A 17,003-nucleotide genomic window follows, 5' to 3' on the forward strand; every position below is an offset into this window, starting at 1 on the left:
ACATCATTTGCAAACGAACTGTTTACCGACAACGGCGAGCCTTTCGAGGACGTCCCTTTCATACTCGATCATGTTGTTATCACCACGTTTACCTGTGCAGTGTTCCAAACAGGCGTTTCTGTATCACTCCACAACTTTCTGAGTCTTTTGTTGCTCCTGTCCCAACTTGTTTGAAATGTGTTGCTGGCATCTAAATTCCAAATATACAGTATATTATGATATTTTAAAAGATCAATGAGGCTGATAAGGTAAACATAATATATACTGTCTTTGAACTATGTGTGAAATGCGTTCTTTTTATATGTTTTGACGTGAAGACATTGTCCCTGCTTCTCTCCTCGTTAATAACGTTATCACACATAAAAAAAAACAAAAAACTTCTATCATCACCATGACCACTCTCATTATCACCATCATCAGCGTCACCATCAGGGGCAGCACCGCTAAAAGTCAGACAAATTAACAGCTGTTTAATCTGTAACCTCCGAGCACTTATTAAACTAATACGGTATTCTGCTCCGTCTCTGTTCATCCATCACGGCTGATAGTAAATCTGTCGGAGCGTGATTCCATTGCTGTTGCTGTGACCAGTGTTTCACATTACCAGACGTTCAGTGGGTAAATATGACAGCGCCTGATGAAATACTGCTATAATAATGTCATGACATTTCAACTATATGTATTTTCGCAGCGGTAAACAGTCATTATGAGCCCGTGACCTTTGGATGCAGTGCTTTTGGACAAAAACAAATGTCATCATAATAGTAAACTCCTGCCGTCCCCTCCGCTGAAATCCCACAAAGTAGACGCAGATATTTGATATGTTCTCAGGTGAGCACACAACTCTGACATTTCATTTCTATGCTCAACTTCAGTGGGCACTTGTCACCAACAACAGCAGATAAAAAAAAGTTTTGTAGTTGACACTTTATTTACTGAGAAACATGGTTATTAGCACCAGATGCTTTTTGCAATAAAAATGAGAGGGTGACAGCAAGTTACGCACAAAAAATAAAGATGTTTCAAGCCTGCTGACACACAATAGCAATTCAAACTGAAAAATCTCAGTAGACATCTCTTTAAAATACGGGATAAAAAGCTGAAAAGGAAACTGCAGAAGCATGAGAGATAGGGGAGTGAAAGCATTGCAGCGCACCAGAATTAAATATAGAAGAAAAGACAGCGTGATTTAATAGAAGCTAAAAAGCTGCATCGACTTATGAAAAAGGGCACGGCGGTAAAGATGAAACAAGGATGTGTTTACTCGTAGGCCGACGCCAAGATCATCAGGAGTAATGAGCTTAAGGCGATATTTTGATTGCGACGTTTAACAAGATGGAGGTAACAAGACTTCTCCAATGAGCGGGCTTAATAAGATTCATCTTATAATTAGTCTACATCCCTGACTGCACAACAAAGGAGGTGAAAACAGCAACAGGAGCCCCTACAGTAAATCCTGCCGTATCAACATCACGACTCAGTCACACCTCGATTAAATGCGTTGATCAACTTTGACCTTTTCCTTCTGACATTGTCAATTCAATCAATAACGCTTCAGCTTACATACTGGCAGTGTTAACAGGCTTACCCAGCTTGACAGATCACAGCTATTCAAGGATAATGACTTATTAAGACATGCTCCTGGGCTAACAGGCTTTCTTGTACAGATCTGTAGTAAGTAACGACACATGTTACACATATTACAGAAAATGAAAGAAACTGAGCGACTACGGCTGCTCTCAACTTATATATATGAATGAATGAATATGGATAGGGATTCGTACCACCTGCAAGGTGAGGGTCGCGTCACTGCCAAAGACACTGGAATGTGTCAGACTTTACTTTGCTGACTTTACTTTGACCAAACAAAGGGGTTCAAAAATAATTTGCATTCATGTGAACAAAAGTAGCATGGTGGAAAACAAGCAGAAAAGGGAAGCTACAAAGAGAAAGTCTGCTCTTGTTTGTACCGTTCTGTTGGTGCAGATGGGGGTGAAGGCGTTGGTTCCGCAGGTAAACAGCCTGTTCCCATTCACCAGCAGCACCCTGATGTAGTTCTGGCACTCCTCCTGTGAAAACACAGCGGCAAACACACATATCACGGTTAGCAGCTAGCAGCAGCGCCATTATCTACCCATTGACAAGCAGCAGCATTAGGCAGAGGGACAAAATTACACTTTATGCCAATAAATGAGACAAACACCTGCAACCACGGGAGGGCTACTCTCAAACGTGGCCAAGCTTGACAGAGTCAAATCAAGGCTAATGCCCACACGGCTTAGCCGTGTCACATCTTAATTCAACAGGGACCAGATTTGGAGAGGGATCTGAATGAGGTGGAGAACAGATAAATGCAGCGGGAGTGGGAGAGGACCACTCAGGATTAGTAGAGAAAATTGCCTTGGCTTTGTTGACTAGTCAAAAAGTGAAATGAAAGTGTAGCCTCTCACACGCTTCATTCGAGCATGTTTCTCCCCACATTAATCAATCCGAGCCACTTTTCTTTAAATTATAGTGAAGTACATGCTCACCACTATTTTCTTGGCTCGCTCCCCCTCTGAGGTTTTGGCCTGGGTTTTTTAGCAAACCACTCTGCACTTGGTTAAAAGCACACAACAAATAAAGCAGGACAGACGGAATGAATGATTGACCAAATGATTGATCGCGGGCGAATGTTACGAACTCGCAACATTGCTGTCAGGCCTTGCTGAGGATTTCCATCAACCAAACTCGAACGCAACAACAACGGCAGTCAGTATTCATGTCGGAGAGTGGCATTTGTTTTTGTCCTAGGACGCGGTAATAAACACATAGGGTCCCCTCCATCTGAAAGGGTCCACGGCCGGGTTGGTGAGGGCCCCTCGTAGAAATTTAAAACCCCGTAAATCTGCTATTGTCTGAGGCACTTGAGGTGCCCAGGGCGAGCTCGGCTCCCCCTCCTCCCCCCTCTCAAGGACCTGATTTAGGAGTGGAGGGCACTGTAGGAGAGATGAAGGGAGGAAGGAGGGAAGGGCTTTTATTTCCCCCTATCAAGATGGAGGTTGACTCATAAAACAACTCGTTTCCTGGTGCTAAGCACAGTCTAAGTATGTGTGCATGTGTGTGTGGAAACACTTGTTATGAGTGCCTATATATCTGTGCTGTTTGTACAGCTCGTTGTGTGCTTTATACTTGTGTATATGCGGATGCAGGAGCGGGGTTGTGTTGTGCGAGCTCTGTATAATTCAATTCGTCTCCGCAGTTTGTTTCTACGGTAAATAACGCTGTGTTTAATATTTGCCCGGCCTCGCAGTCTTGACTTGTTTATGAAAACTTCCTGACAAATGTTCCACGTCTGTACTGTAATACAGAAGCTGTTATGCTTGGATCCCGCATTATAAAACAAAACAGAGGCAGCAATCAAGTCCTGTCAAGTCAATTTAACTCTCCTTTCTTCTCCCGGTTGAAATAAATCAAATACACAAGAGAGGAGCGGACACGTGTATTAAGAAAAAAAAAAATACAATCTTGTAAATTCACTCAAAGCACGGGCACGGTATCTGTGTAATAGCTTAAGCGATGGTATATTGCTGCGCGCTGAGCTAGGTAATAAAGCATCGAAAGCCCTGTCAGCTGCGGGAGAATGAAGTCTTTTAATGCTATTCTTAGTGTACATCACAGGAGCTGATCCTCAGAAGGGAACAGTGAGCAAAACAATTTGACTCTTTAAGACAGCAGTGACTCTCAAGGACTGAGGTAGCTTTAGCCTGTAATTCACAACAGCTATCTGGTGCTGGCCGGCCCGTGCATGCCTATTATGGGCCCCTAACCACCTTTCACATAAGGATAAATACACGGCGGTGCGCGCACACACACACACACACACACACACACACACACACACACACACACACACACACACACACACACACACAGGGATCAGGGCTGGGCAGTTCACCTACAAGTCAAGTTCCTACTCCTAACCAGCTGTTGCCAGAATGGCAGCTAACCACATACAAAAACATACACCTCTGCACTAAAAGAAAAAACAATAGGAACTCCCTTTATGCAAAGTCTATAAATAAGGGCTGGGAAAGCTTTTAACTTCACAACACGTTGATTTATATCCTTTTTGAAGACAATCCCACATACAAAGCAGGGATTCCCAGTGAGTCTATATGTTGAAGCGCAGTAAAAAAAGCTCAACGTTGCTTTCAGGCTTCAATATGTTTCATCATAACTTGACATTTTTTTTATGATTTTCGTGATTTTCTATTCGATTGATGTAATGTCTTCCCTGAAGGGAGATCTGTTATTTCTGCTTCGAGAAGATTTGACTTTCTCTCACCATTATCCCTCACTGACGCACTGGTGGGAAAGTCCAACATCTGGGGCCTTCAGTTTCACTGGTAAACAGCATTCATCCATGTGTTATTTTCGGGCATAACCAAACCCACGGGGAAATGTTGAACAGCCATCAGCTGTTTAGAAGGCTGCAGCTTTGCAAATGTGTTTGACAGTGGTGGAGGCTTGCTTTTTAGTTAGTGGCTGTTTATATTATTGTTATGATTTTAAGCGGAACGCCATCAGTTAGTTTTACATATTAATACATTGAAAAAAAAAAAGACAGCTCAGAAATAAGTTAAAATAACAATGACAAAGGTGTTTTTTGCTTGTGACAAGTAAACAAAAACCTGCTAGTGGAACAACTGAAAAAATCTAAAAACAAGTCCCTATATCTCCGAGAAAGGTTACGTTCTCTGTGTTAGTTTTCTTATATTCAATGTAATTTGATATTTTGACCAGAAAACACAAATACACTTGGTCAGATTTGGAGATTTTGCAGTGTATTAATTTATAAGTCATCTTCCAGGGCTCTTGTCAAGTCCTTATTTTGGGTTTTACATCTTTTGCCAGGACAGTGGCGTAGTTTGAGTAAATGCAATATTGGTGGATAGGTTTGTCAAGCCTGTGACTGCCATTAAAAATTCAAATTTTTCAATAATTTGGTTTATGATCTATCTACTGAAGTTCGCATGCTAACCAGCTAACCCTGGCCCATCCTGCTCCAAAGCTAACTGAGCTTACTAGCTAACGCAGCTTCTGTTAGCAGCAGTTACTCGGGTGACATGCTTCCCCCTAGGTGGTCAATTCTTACATATTGCGCCTTACATGAAACACTACATTGCTGGAATACCCTTTAATCTATGCCATTACAACCAGTGAACTGAAAGTCAAAGAAAGAAAGAACCACATTCATGAAATACACCTTTCACAGAGAACAAGACGATTTTTATATAACCAACACTGAAACTTGTTTTCACAACACAGTGACACGAGTTAGATAGAGCAATATAACAGTCTGACATTTCAAATACTCAGACATCACTTAAGCTCACCTCAGATTTTCCACGACTGAAGCAGGCTCCCTTGGTGAACTCATCGCAGTGCCACTCAGCCTCCTGCGGAGAGAGAGAAAAGCAGTATTGAGGCTCCCAATAAACCATCAAGAAGAAGCAAACATCAGAAACAGTTGGCGCCTTGTCACCATGAAACACTTTGAAGACCACTCAGGGAACCCAAACAAAACAACGCCTGGCTCTCGACTGTGGCAAAATCCCCACCTTTTTGAAGTCAATTCGATGTCTGGTGACTTGATGTCTGAGATAGCGAGGCAATAAAAATGCCACAGAAGACGGGAAAACAAATGTAACAGAAAACCATGCTGAGATGAGGTTGACTTGAGTAGGAGGAATGGATTAAAACAGAAGCGAACAGTAAGTGAATTTGACATCACATCTTCACTGTACTCAAAAAATCCCTCATACACACACTTATGGGTGCACGCTTCGAGCACGCGCACGTTTTATAAGCCATGTTAAATACAGACACGGAATCCAATTAAGGTGCATACCAAGACGGGACCTCAAGAAACGAAAGGCAAGTGCGCGCAGAGCCGAATGCCAAACTGATTTATGGGCGAGGTAGAAGGAGGGATCTTAAGACATAACACGCGAGTCCCCAGAGCGGGATGTCAACGTGATTTACATGTGAGGGAGAAACAGAGGGACGCCTTTTACATTTCAACCCAGGAGGGAGAGGACTGAGAAGATGAAACCTCTGCCTCGTCTCCTCCGAGGGGTGAAGACACCAGAGTGCTCCAATTCCTAGCATTTAATTTCAGTGTGACCTCTGGGGTGGGGGTGGGGGGCTTCTCATTGATAAAAGTTCTCTATTCATGAAATGAGTGTCGGCCTCGGGACAGCAGCGGGCCGCTAAGACAATCACACTTGTGACAGGCAGAATTAGCCATCACTGCCACCAGCTCCCTGTGACTGGCAGAGAGAGGAATACTTAGCATAGAAACTGGCGGGCACGCTAATATGCTTAACGCCGAGTCACGAAAAGTCTCTAAAAGTTAAACTATTCCAGCTTCTGTTTGGGCCACAGAGGTACGACTCTCTTGCAGTAATAACCTGGCTAGCTGCCAGGGGCGCAAGCCTTCACTCTCTGTGGGAATATAGTAAATATCGCTAACTGAAAGAGAATATTAGATTTCACCTTGGTATCAGGATTGTTTTATGCCAGGACAGGAGGGGGAAGGAAAGCCGAACCCCCCTTAGCACTTTGGAGAACTTCTTTCATTTCCTCTTTGAGAAAGCTCGGGGAGTTTTCCTCTGTGTGTTTTACGACAAGGCCTTCGCTTTCCGCCTCACTGGCCTTTGGGAGGCGTAGAGACGCCCTGTATGTACACACTCGGATAAATGCACACATAGGCAGTAACAGGAGGGAGCTTAGAGGGAAGAGAGAGCTCAGGGTGTGGGCTGCTATTCAGGGAGGATAAGATATGGAGTATTAATGGGAGCTGGCTCCTCTCTTCGTCTTCTCGGTGTGTGTGCCTCATGTCTGTGTGTCAGTTCACATTCCAGGCCAAAGCAGGCTATTCTGGGGCTGCGCAGCCGCCGCAGACACAAACCACACACATCAGCACGGGCGGCTCGGCCTGCACACACAGCACCACAGCGTGTCCCAGCTGAGTTGAATGTGGGCGCTGAAAAGTGCTTTCACTAATCGCAAGGGGGGGGAGAAAACCTGTTAATGGCCCGAGACCTTACTCACTCATATTCAGTGCAAAAATCAATCATAATACGATGCAAAATTACAACTTGAGATCACATTAAAGGGAGCAAAGTGGTTGCTTTTATCATTACGGGGCGATTATGTGATTTATCATCATCTGGAATAGTTCAAAGCAGATTTTCAGAATATTATATATTTCCATTACATCTCTAACTTTATGACCACTGAAGGAGGCGATGTCCGTGAGCATGTAAGTGGGGGATGTGCTGGCATCATTGACCATAAAAGCCACCCTATCTGACCGCCCCGAATCAAATGGTCCAGAGTGAAGAGCAGAATCACAGGCATGCGAAAGGCAAGTGCAAGTATCATTAGGAGACATTAAAAGCTCATTAACATGCTATTGTTCAGCCACTGTGCACCGAAGATGAATCTGTCTTTAGCAGAAATATGGCTGGAATGTGCCGTCGTTAAATAATCATTCTTGGCTTTATCAAAAGAAACTGCGTCATGAAGACAGTTTCTTTCTGTGCCTTTGTCACCTAGAACAAACTGAAACAGAGACTTAAAGGGGAAACAAAGAAGATGAGAGAATGAGAGAGGACACAAATTAAATTTAGTGAGCTGAGCATAGTGGTGAATTTCCCACAAGAACAAAAAAAATATCCACCATCGCACTGTAATCATCTTTGGAGAAAAGCATCCATTGGATATTGTGGGAAAGGAGGAGATATACAGCTGTTAAAGGATAATTATGGTTTATTACAACTATTTATTTTCATAGTTTTGGTCGCCCCTTTCATCGGGTACAAACCCGGATTCCCAAAAAGTTGGGACGTGGTGTAAAACGTAAATAAAAACAGACTGCTTTTTCACATAAACTGTGTTTAGTGACAACAGTTTTACGAAGTGTTCCAACCATGTGTTTCACAAAGTGGTGAACCTCGCTCCATCCGTACTTGTGAACGACTGAGCCTTTTGAGAAGGTCCCTTTCATACCCAATCATGATCCTATCACCTGTCGCCAGACCTTGTTGACCTGAGGAATGTCCTAGGTAAGAAACAGTGTCAGACTGTGAAGCAATTCTGGTCTCATCATGCATACAGGCCCAAAATATAGGCAATATCAGTCTACTATTTTGTTCCATCATGTTAGTGGGGAGGCAACAGGAAGTCAGCCAGAAGAGGTCTCAAATGCATCTTCTCTCGATCACCTAGGCCAGAAAAGTTGTGTTCTTGATACATACAGGGTATATATGGATGTTTACAATGAACGGTTTGGATAATAATTCTACCCTTGGCATCTCGTGGTGTGGTTGCAGCTTGCAACCAACTGAACACCCCTCGTCTTGCCCTTCCCTGCGATGGCTGCTAAAAACAGGAAAAATGAAAAACCCAAAAGGCCCTCTCCAGAGCCAGTGTTTAGTTTGTCTGTTCTGGGCTACTGTAGAAACGTGGCGGACTCCATGGAAGACATGCTACCTCAGTAGCCATATAAAAGATTCTTATTTTCAGGTGATTAAACACAAATTAAAACATAAATATGTTTATTTTATTCTATCTCCTCGCAAAGAAATCTCCCAAAATCTTACACACTGGACCTTTAAAACTGGTATGAATATCAGATTGCTCGATTTTCTTGCCATGTGGGACAACATTGCAATATTACCACCCTCCTAGTTCTCAGCTCTGTGAGCAGTCTTTTTAATACCAAATGGTACCCTAGCCAAAGCTAAAAAAAAACAAGGCCAGTGTTATAACCAACCAGAACAATCCTTTAAGCAAGATAAAGTGTGATTAAGATGCAGAAATTCAGCAGGCTGAGGGAACTTGGCACAGTTGGTAGCAGTCATCTGTTGCTTCAGGGAAACTGAAGGAAAAAAACCCTAAGACATGTTACGTGTTCGCCCTCTCTGCTGTCCCCTGTAATGGGTGCAATCCTCGGAGATAAACCATTGTGCTCGGGACTCACACTGAGGGGCTATTGTCACTGCGAGGTGGGTGCAGGAGAGATACCAGGGGAGAGAGTGGGCAGGGAGGGAGATAGACAGGGACAGAAAAAAGGACAGAGAGAGGAAAATAAGGGACAAACAGACAGAGAAAAAAAAACAACAAAGAGAAAACAGAGTCCAACTTAGGAGTCAGCCAGAACAAGGGAGACAGTGTGGGCAGGAGTGAAGTAGTCAGTGAGACGGAGGAGGGAGTGAGGAGCTGAATTCTAAAACGGCACTGTTTCCAGACATGATACTGAATATATTTTGCATAAGGAGGGTCCAGAGAACACACTCGCTGCTGACAGCTGTCTAGCTTCATGAAATGACTGGCTGTGTGTGTCTCATTACAAGGGGACGGCGGGGTGGAAGAGTGAGAGCTGGACAAATCCTGCCGGGGAAAATCTAATCTGTCTTATGAATAGCTGATACTACCTTTTGATGTGCTGGCACAGTATTTACCATTCACACTGATGTCTGCTGATGTAAGCTGCTGAAAGATTTACACACCAAATTGGTCTTGATGTAACGTCTCAGCGAGTGTGTAGGTCTGAGTCACTACATCACATAAAAAGTTAAGTCAGTGTTGTAGTGACCCCCTGCTACGCCTCTTTTCTACTCAGACTCACAGTCCTCTTGCTTCGACATGAAACGCTATGATATCACTAAACGTGCTTGTATCTGCATCTCCGATCCCGTTGATGCTTTTTATTCCATGCATTTAAATGGCCACGTTAGCAGGGTTCTAGTAATTGAATTAGCAATGCTTCCAGAGCTATGGAGGACGGTTCCTGTTAGCTACTGATTAGCAGGGCTAATTGTCTGTCTGACAAAGTGTAATTGCAAGAGACAGGCCCATGAAATACAACATGTGCGACTGGAGAGAGGCTTTTGTTTTCTTTGGAGTCCCCTTCCCCTTCTGTACGACACAACAATGCGGGGGGAAGTGAAGAAAAATGGATGCACGGTATACATCTCAACATCCAGTCTGTGTTGCCAACGGGAGCTGTTATGGATAGTGTTTTCATGGAGGAGAGAGAGGGGCTGGAGTGAATATCTACTATTTTCCTCCTCCTCTGGTGCTGTATTGAATGGTGAACAATGCCACTGATCCTCCTCATCCGAGTGCTTATTGACTAATGCCGTGCCACAGCGTTTCTGTTGAAACTCAGCCTCAGCGTCTGCATCCTGTTTCGATTTAGCTCGGGAAAAAAGCAGGATAGTATTGGATTCTTTAAAGGGATGCTTTTTTAATTTCTTCGTACATTAGCACCGTTTGCGTAGGATATTGTGAGGTTGACATGCTCTCATTGTGCCTGAAAATTAGACACTTTGGGGCTTTCAGGGCCAGCATGAAAAGGGTGTTATTAGACCAGGTGTGCTAGGGTAAAGATGGAGCGCATTCAATGACGTCAAAGGGCATTATTTGGTGAGCTCATGGGCAGACTGGAAAACTAGGCTGAGTGGTACATGGAGCCGATTTGGCCATTCATCAGCCCTGGCAACACAATGGGAAAATTGAACACAATGCAAATGCAGAAGAGCCAATTCATCAGCGTTCGTCCCCTCTCTGCACTGGGCCATGGAGGGTGCAAAATGGCGATGCCAGCATTGATTCGCATGCCCAAGGTTGGCAGGAGCTGCGGGCACGGAGCTGAATGAAGGACGGAGGGGGCAGAAGGACAACGGCGAACAGATGTGAGATTTAAAGTAGGGTTCACCTGTAGATCAAGGAAGGGTATTTTTGCTTTATGGCTGCTGTTTTCAAAGCTTATTCTTTGGCTGTAGTAGCTTTAAATGCCACGTTGGTTGGGTTAGGTCAGTTTCTCCTTTTTTTCCCCCCCGTCAGCTGCAAAAGTTTGTAAGTGGAGCAAAGGAGGAAAGTATCAACCTTTTGTTCTTGACAGTGTTTTCCAGATCAGTGAGGATGAGGGTAGAGGTTGACAGGGAGAGGAAGGCCTCTTCAAGCTGGTAAGACACTGCAGAAAAAAAAACTTTAAGTACCAGATATTAGCTCCAATCAAGGCCATAGGGAGGGCTGGCTCGTGTTGCAGAGCCTGGCTCTTCCCACTTCAAACCCTGATTGCCTTTCAGTTTGAGTACATGCTCGCAAGTTCACAGCCTGGGGACTATAGGAATCTGCCCAGCTCATTTGCTCTGGCAGAGAAATCTGGTCCCCCTGCATTTGAGAAACATTTCTATCCGATTGGTACTTATCCGGCCATTCACAACCATTTTATCTAATATGGCACAGGTCTGATAAGTTGACTGACGGAGAAGCGTTACCGGTTCGGATAGCCACATGTTTCACTGCTGATGGTTTGAAGGCCTATTTTATTGTGTTCAGATCTGTCCAGCGGCGCACCAGGATCACAAAACTTAGATCAAACTGTCAAATGAGGCAGTGCTGATCAAATATTTATCGAGGTTCTACTGCATTACCTTGAATGCTTTCAGATGCACATTGTAGTGTACAGTTTGGTTGTATTACAAGATCATTTGTGACCAGGTCGCCATTCATTTCCTGCTTGAAGTCGGACCAAGAACAGCCCCAACGGTGTAGCACTGCTCTGATAGGTCACGATTCATTGCATTGATATGTTTCGGTCTATCCAATTGCGTCCATAGGCATGTTGGTCTTGTCCCCTTCATGACTAACCTGAACCCTTGTAAATCATAAGATAATTGAGAGGAATCACTCATATGCATTTGGGAATTAGTCTGCCAGGTTCACGAAAATTTGATCAAACTGTCAAACTAGGCAGTGTTGATCAAATATTTATCAAGATTCTGCTGCATTGTCTTTTTCTCGCCTCAAATGTTTTCAGATACACATTATAGTGTACAGTTCAGCTGTATTGCAAGATTGTTTGTGACAAGAATGCTTTTGTTCTTCCTGCTTCGAATCGGACCAACAGGACCAACAGAGCAAAGCGTTTTATTGCTCTGATTGGACAAAGGTCACGTTTCTTTACTCATACGCATTTGCAAGTTAGTCTACCAATGCCCTGCTAGCAAGATCATGCAATGTGGAAGGTTTTCTACTTATACTACTCATAAATCTGGACCCAACTCTCAGGACTTACTGAAAACCAACTCTGAACTGTGGCCACGAAAAACACACAGGCGATGAGAGCCCACAGATAGCTGGACATCAACTCTTTTAACAAAGGTCCTCTGTCTTTGTCTCTCCAACTTCTGATGTTCTTGGCTCTTTTCTATTTTTCATTACCTCCAAGCAAGGAGGGCATTTACTGAGGAGATTATGGTTGCTGGGCTCAGCCTCTATCGATCTCTGCGAGTCTCAGACTCGATATGTGCAATAGAGCGGGTTAGACCAGCAGTGTTTAGCTACCACCCAGAGTGTCACTACTCTCTAAACCCTCCATAAGACTGCTGAGTATTTGGGGTTTATTTCTGCCTAACAGAATGCTTTAAGACAACTCAAATCATACTGCACCCAAGGGCAGGAAAAGTGGGTGTGATTCATTTTGCCTTCACGGAGCATCAGACCTTGGTGGCGGCTGTTTTCATGAATGTTTCATGCATGTACATACAAGATGAGATCAGCCTGTCATCGATCATATGGTAATTATATCCACCTCTTTAGAGTATTACAGGCTGTTTGTACTACACTGGCTCTAAGCCTTGTGCTCTGTCAAACCATTCACAGCCTCCCTCTTAACGCTGCCAGCCATGCACGAACAAATCACTGCCATTGGGCATTATCTGACAAGGCTGATGTATGGTGATGGGGGTGAAATCACAAAGACAAGCGTAGGTGTAGCTTTTAGCTTGTTTTCCTTCTGCAAGAAAGAAAGGAGAAAAAAAAAAGAACCTCATGCAACTCTTTTGAACATCGGTGCAACAGAAATAAAACGCAGTGAAATACTAACGACCGCTTGTGCTAAAACTTTCTGCGTTTGAGCATTCGCTCTGGCATTTTCAGCACCACATCCCCCTTGTAAATCTATTTGATCAATCAGCAATGCATGTAAAGTGAGTGGAGCAACAGAGCCAAAGGGGAAATCTATTGAAGTCTTTCATATCACACAACAATAAGAATGACAAAAAATATGTACACCCAGCCACACAGAGAAACCAAAACTCTGTATAATGTATCTCCGGTTTTGATAAAAGAAGAAGGGACCAAAAGGACTGAATGGAAGAATAGCACTTCAGCATTTGAAGTTAGCCTTCCCGTTGACTCTACAGCCCCTCTTCCAGTCAAATGCAAAGCAGGGACTAGAGCACAGGTCAGCTTAAATTGGCTCCAGGCCTTGGCAGGGATTACCAGGTCCTATTCTCTTAAGAGAAGATGTCCTGGAGATGAGGGGTTGATTGGGTCTGTGGAATCTCCTCGCTGATTCTGCAGCGCCAGCCGAGCGCAGGATGAAATAAAGAAGGAGGGATGATTGGACTGTGCGGATGGCACAGAGCATCTTTAAAAAGCATCTGCGTCCCAGTGAGCGGCCACAAAGGACAGGCTCTGCAGGAATCCTCGTCTCTCTCCGTGGGGGGGGGGGTTCTCTGCTTTCTTCCCTCAGTCTGCTGGATTCCTCTTTGTGTGTGCCGCCATGCACTCCTTCCTGCCCAAAAATTCAGCCTCGCTTCTTATTTCATCTGACCATTTTTCACATTTTCCCCTTTTCAGACAAATTTGTTTCAACACCGCTTCCCGCTCTCTCCCTTTCGCTCCATCCCGCCCATCCTCTCCCGTGGTTTTCCAGGGTGTATATGGCAAACTTCAGGAGCTGTCTGATCATCAAAGAAGCCTTGTTGCTACCACCTACAAATGAACCCGTCCATGTGTCAATGTTTGTATGGCAACTCAGTGGGTCACAAAATGCTTAGCTCCACAGGGAGGGATGTGGGCTCATACAAGTGTGAAAAAAGAAGGGAAATGAGAGGAAGTAGAAAGAAAACAATGGGGAGAAGGGGAGTGAAAGACAAGTATAATTGCTGCAGTGACCACATTTCTGGTTATGCATGTTTTGTGCAAGTTTAACAGGCAGAAATTCTCGCTCTGAAATTAGCATTTTTTAAATTTCCGTTTCTCTCCTGTGGATTTATTTGACCTTGACAGCTTGAGAAGAGCAGGAGAGTTTAACCAAAATGTTGGAATCCTATTAAAGAAATCACACAAGTTATTAATACCCTATAAAATGTGGAAAAGTACAGCTGCAGAGTATATGTCATATATGGTTCCAAATTGGATTTGGACACCCTTTACCTCCCCCTGCGTATCGACCCACATCACAGTCGACCAAAAACCACTGCCACTCCAACGGATGGGAAGTTGTTGTGACATGTGAAATGTTAAACCATTTTACTGTAACCAGCTTTAAGTTATGGGAGCTGGCAGCATGCTACAACTACAGCGCGGCGTTTGTTGGAGGCAGGCAGCGCTCTATAAGTCATATGAGCAGACAGAACGTGTAGATATTCACTCAAAAAAAAGCGTGCAAGTCAGACTGAGGGAGAATCAGAAAGACATAGCGGGAGAGACTTAGCACTCACCTGGATCAGTGTCAGGTCTTCCAGATTGAGCCTGAAGAGGTGATTTCTGTAAAGAAAAAAAAAAGAAGGCAGTATGTGAGCTGATGGAGACAATTTCTGTGAATAAACCAAGAAAAAAAAAGTGTGTGGATGCTACAGCAGCTCTTTTCAAAGGCCAAAGCGCTCTACAGTTTTTATCTGTGTTCTCTCTCTAGTCCTTTCATCTCCAATCCCCAACCCATAGTGCCACCAGAACAAAGGGATTTCCACCTCGGAAAAAAAGGGAGCATACAAACTTTAAGTGCTTCACCAGCATGTTTGGGGTGAAAATTGTTCAGACAAACTTAAAAGAGTACTCCACCAATTTGCAGTTTTATAACATTGTCAAACTCACGTTGGGTGGTTTAATATAGGATCAAAACTGACGCACTCCTTGTCAGAACCTGGTGCAATATCCACAACGCAACTGGACCATGTGTCATGCTGGTAGCAGCTAATGTAGCCTCAAGCAGACATGAGGATCAGTCAGGCTTCAGAGGTCTGGTAAGCCCGAGAGCTGCAACGATTATTCATGTAGTTGATTGAAGAAAATGACTCAGCATTTTTTTAAGTGGAAAAAGTCAAATATTTGTAGGTTCCAGCTTCTTAAATCTGATGATTTGCTGCTTTTATTTTGTCTTTAATATTTGTGTATAAAGAGTTTGGGGGTTTTGGACTGGAGGTTGGTCAAAAGAATTCATTTGAGGATACTCTATGCCACCATGTGACATATTTGCATGATTTATGCCTTTATTCCTGTTGGAAGTAAAGCTGAAACACAACAGAGCCGACTGGAAACACAGTGAGAAGTGCTGGCTCAGGCGTGTGTGAGCTGATCAATGAGAGCACACTGGGTATTTGGGAGGCGGGCCTTAAAGAGACAGCAGCTGGAACAGAGAGTTTCAGACAGAGGGGGAATACAGTGCTGCATAGTTGGAATGTATGAGGAAACTGAAGTGTTTTTTTGAGCAGTAAAGCATTTAAACCTATTCTAGTAGTAACCCAAAATAAAATAACGAGCCTGAAAATGGGCATAATATGTCTCCTTTAAAAGAAACTTTTGCATCGGTGGCATAAGGAGTTGTAAGAGTTTAGTACGCATAGGGACCGAACTTTGTGGATGGTTGGATTCAACCACTGCAGCAAATGATGGACCTCTGGGTTCATCCAACCCATAATTAGGAGACAAAAAAGACTAGATAGAGCCAAAATATTTAACTGTATGCTCCTTCCTCCTGGAGTTTTGTGTGTGTATGAGAAATATGGAGCAAGTGACAGAGAAAGAATAAGATTGAGAGAAAATCAAAGCCTGGCAGTGAAACTCCACTCTAACAAGCATCTATCCGGCCCTGCCTGAAGCTTCTTCAAATTTGCGCAGCACAAACAAAACTGTTTCATTGGCATTTTCTTGTTTTCTTTTTTCCAACTTTTCAAGACACATTAGGCTCTAATGAATGCCGTCTCAAGGGGAATATTAAGTATATTGAGTAATGATGTCTCGGGCTGTCTACTAAAGCCATTATACACCATTACCAGCATGAGAAACATGAAACCTGACAATTAGGACTTAAATGTTTATTTATTGTGATTTCTTTCTCTTCGAGACTTCTGTAATCTCCATATTTTGTCGCCAATCATGATCCAAGAATACTGTCGACCCACGCCACCAGAAGAAAACCGTCTTAAACATTCGGTAAGTTCAGTGCAATTTCACTGCAAAAGATTGACCTGATAGATTTTTATTGCATTGCTTAGAAACTGTTTTGCAGGCAGGGATCTTGCAATGGCTTCAACAATAACCCATAATGTGTTTTTCTTTTATACAAGCAATCATTTTTAAAGAGCATGTATTGTATTTTTCATAAAGTAGATATCTCACTTCGGATTGAAAATCTTCAAGCATGTTCACATACACGTACATAACGACACTTTCGCCGAGAGACATCAGCCTCCCGAGCAGTGGCTATCAGCCAGGTCTCAGTGTGGCCGCGGCCCCCTGTTTTACTGTATTGATATTTGCATCGATCCCTCTTCCCTTCCATTATCACTCATACTTCTAACCCAGCCTGCAGCCATCCATCCAACCACATCGCCTTTCACAGTTAGACACTCAACAGCCAGTCGAGCTGGCACCGAGGACTGAACTAAATCTCTTATTTGATTTTTTGAGTGCTCCAAATACCACGTGTTGATGGAATTGTCGAGTCGTGGCTAAAAATAAATGATCGCCAGCATAAACATCGTATTTCTGTTGTATTATTATAACTTTGCTAGAGGCTTCAGTGGAATTCACTCCCTTCTTCGACCTTTTACTCTTCATGCATCCACACACACACACACACACACACACTTTCCCTGATTAGCCCTTTTCCATCTACGTTCCTGGGGTGCATTAGTAAATTCCCTGGGCTCACT

General features: G+C 43.5%; 1 protein-coding gene across 1 annotated transcript in view; it reads right to left on the minus strand.

The window, feature by feature from the left end:
• sema5a (sema domain, seven thrombospondin repeats (type 1 and type 1-like), transmembrane domain (TM) and short cytoplasmic domain, (semaphorin) 5A) overlaps nucleotides 1-17,003 on the minus strand; it is a 92,421-nt gene that overhangs the window by 63,948 nt on the left and 11,470 nt on the right. The window contains exons 3-5 of the mRNA XM_073488559.1: nucleotides 14,571-14,616; nucleotides 5,379-5,441; nucleotides 1,971-2,069 (exon numbers count right to left, since the gene is read on the minus strand). Coding sequence (XP_073344660.1) covers nucleotides 1,971-2,069; nucleotides 5,379-5,441; nucleotides 14,571-14,616 — 208 coding nt within the window. The remainder of the gene's footprint in view (nucleotides 1-1,970; nucleotides 2,070-5,378; nucleotides 5,442-14,570; nucleotides 14,617-17,003) is intronic.

This window comes from Pagrus major, chromosome 19 (assembly GCF_040436345.1).
Source record: "Pagrus major chromosome 19, Pma_NU_1.0".
NCBI lineage: Eukaryota > Metazoa > Chordata > Actinopteri > Spariformes > Sparidae > Pagrus > Pagrus major.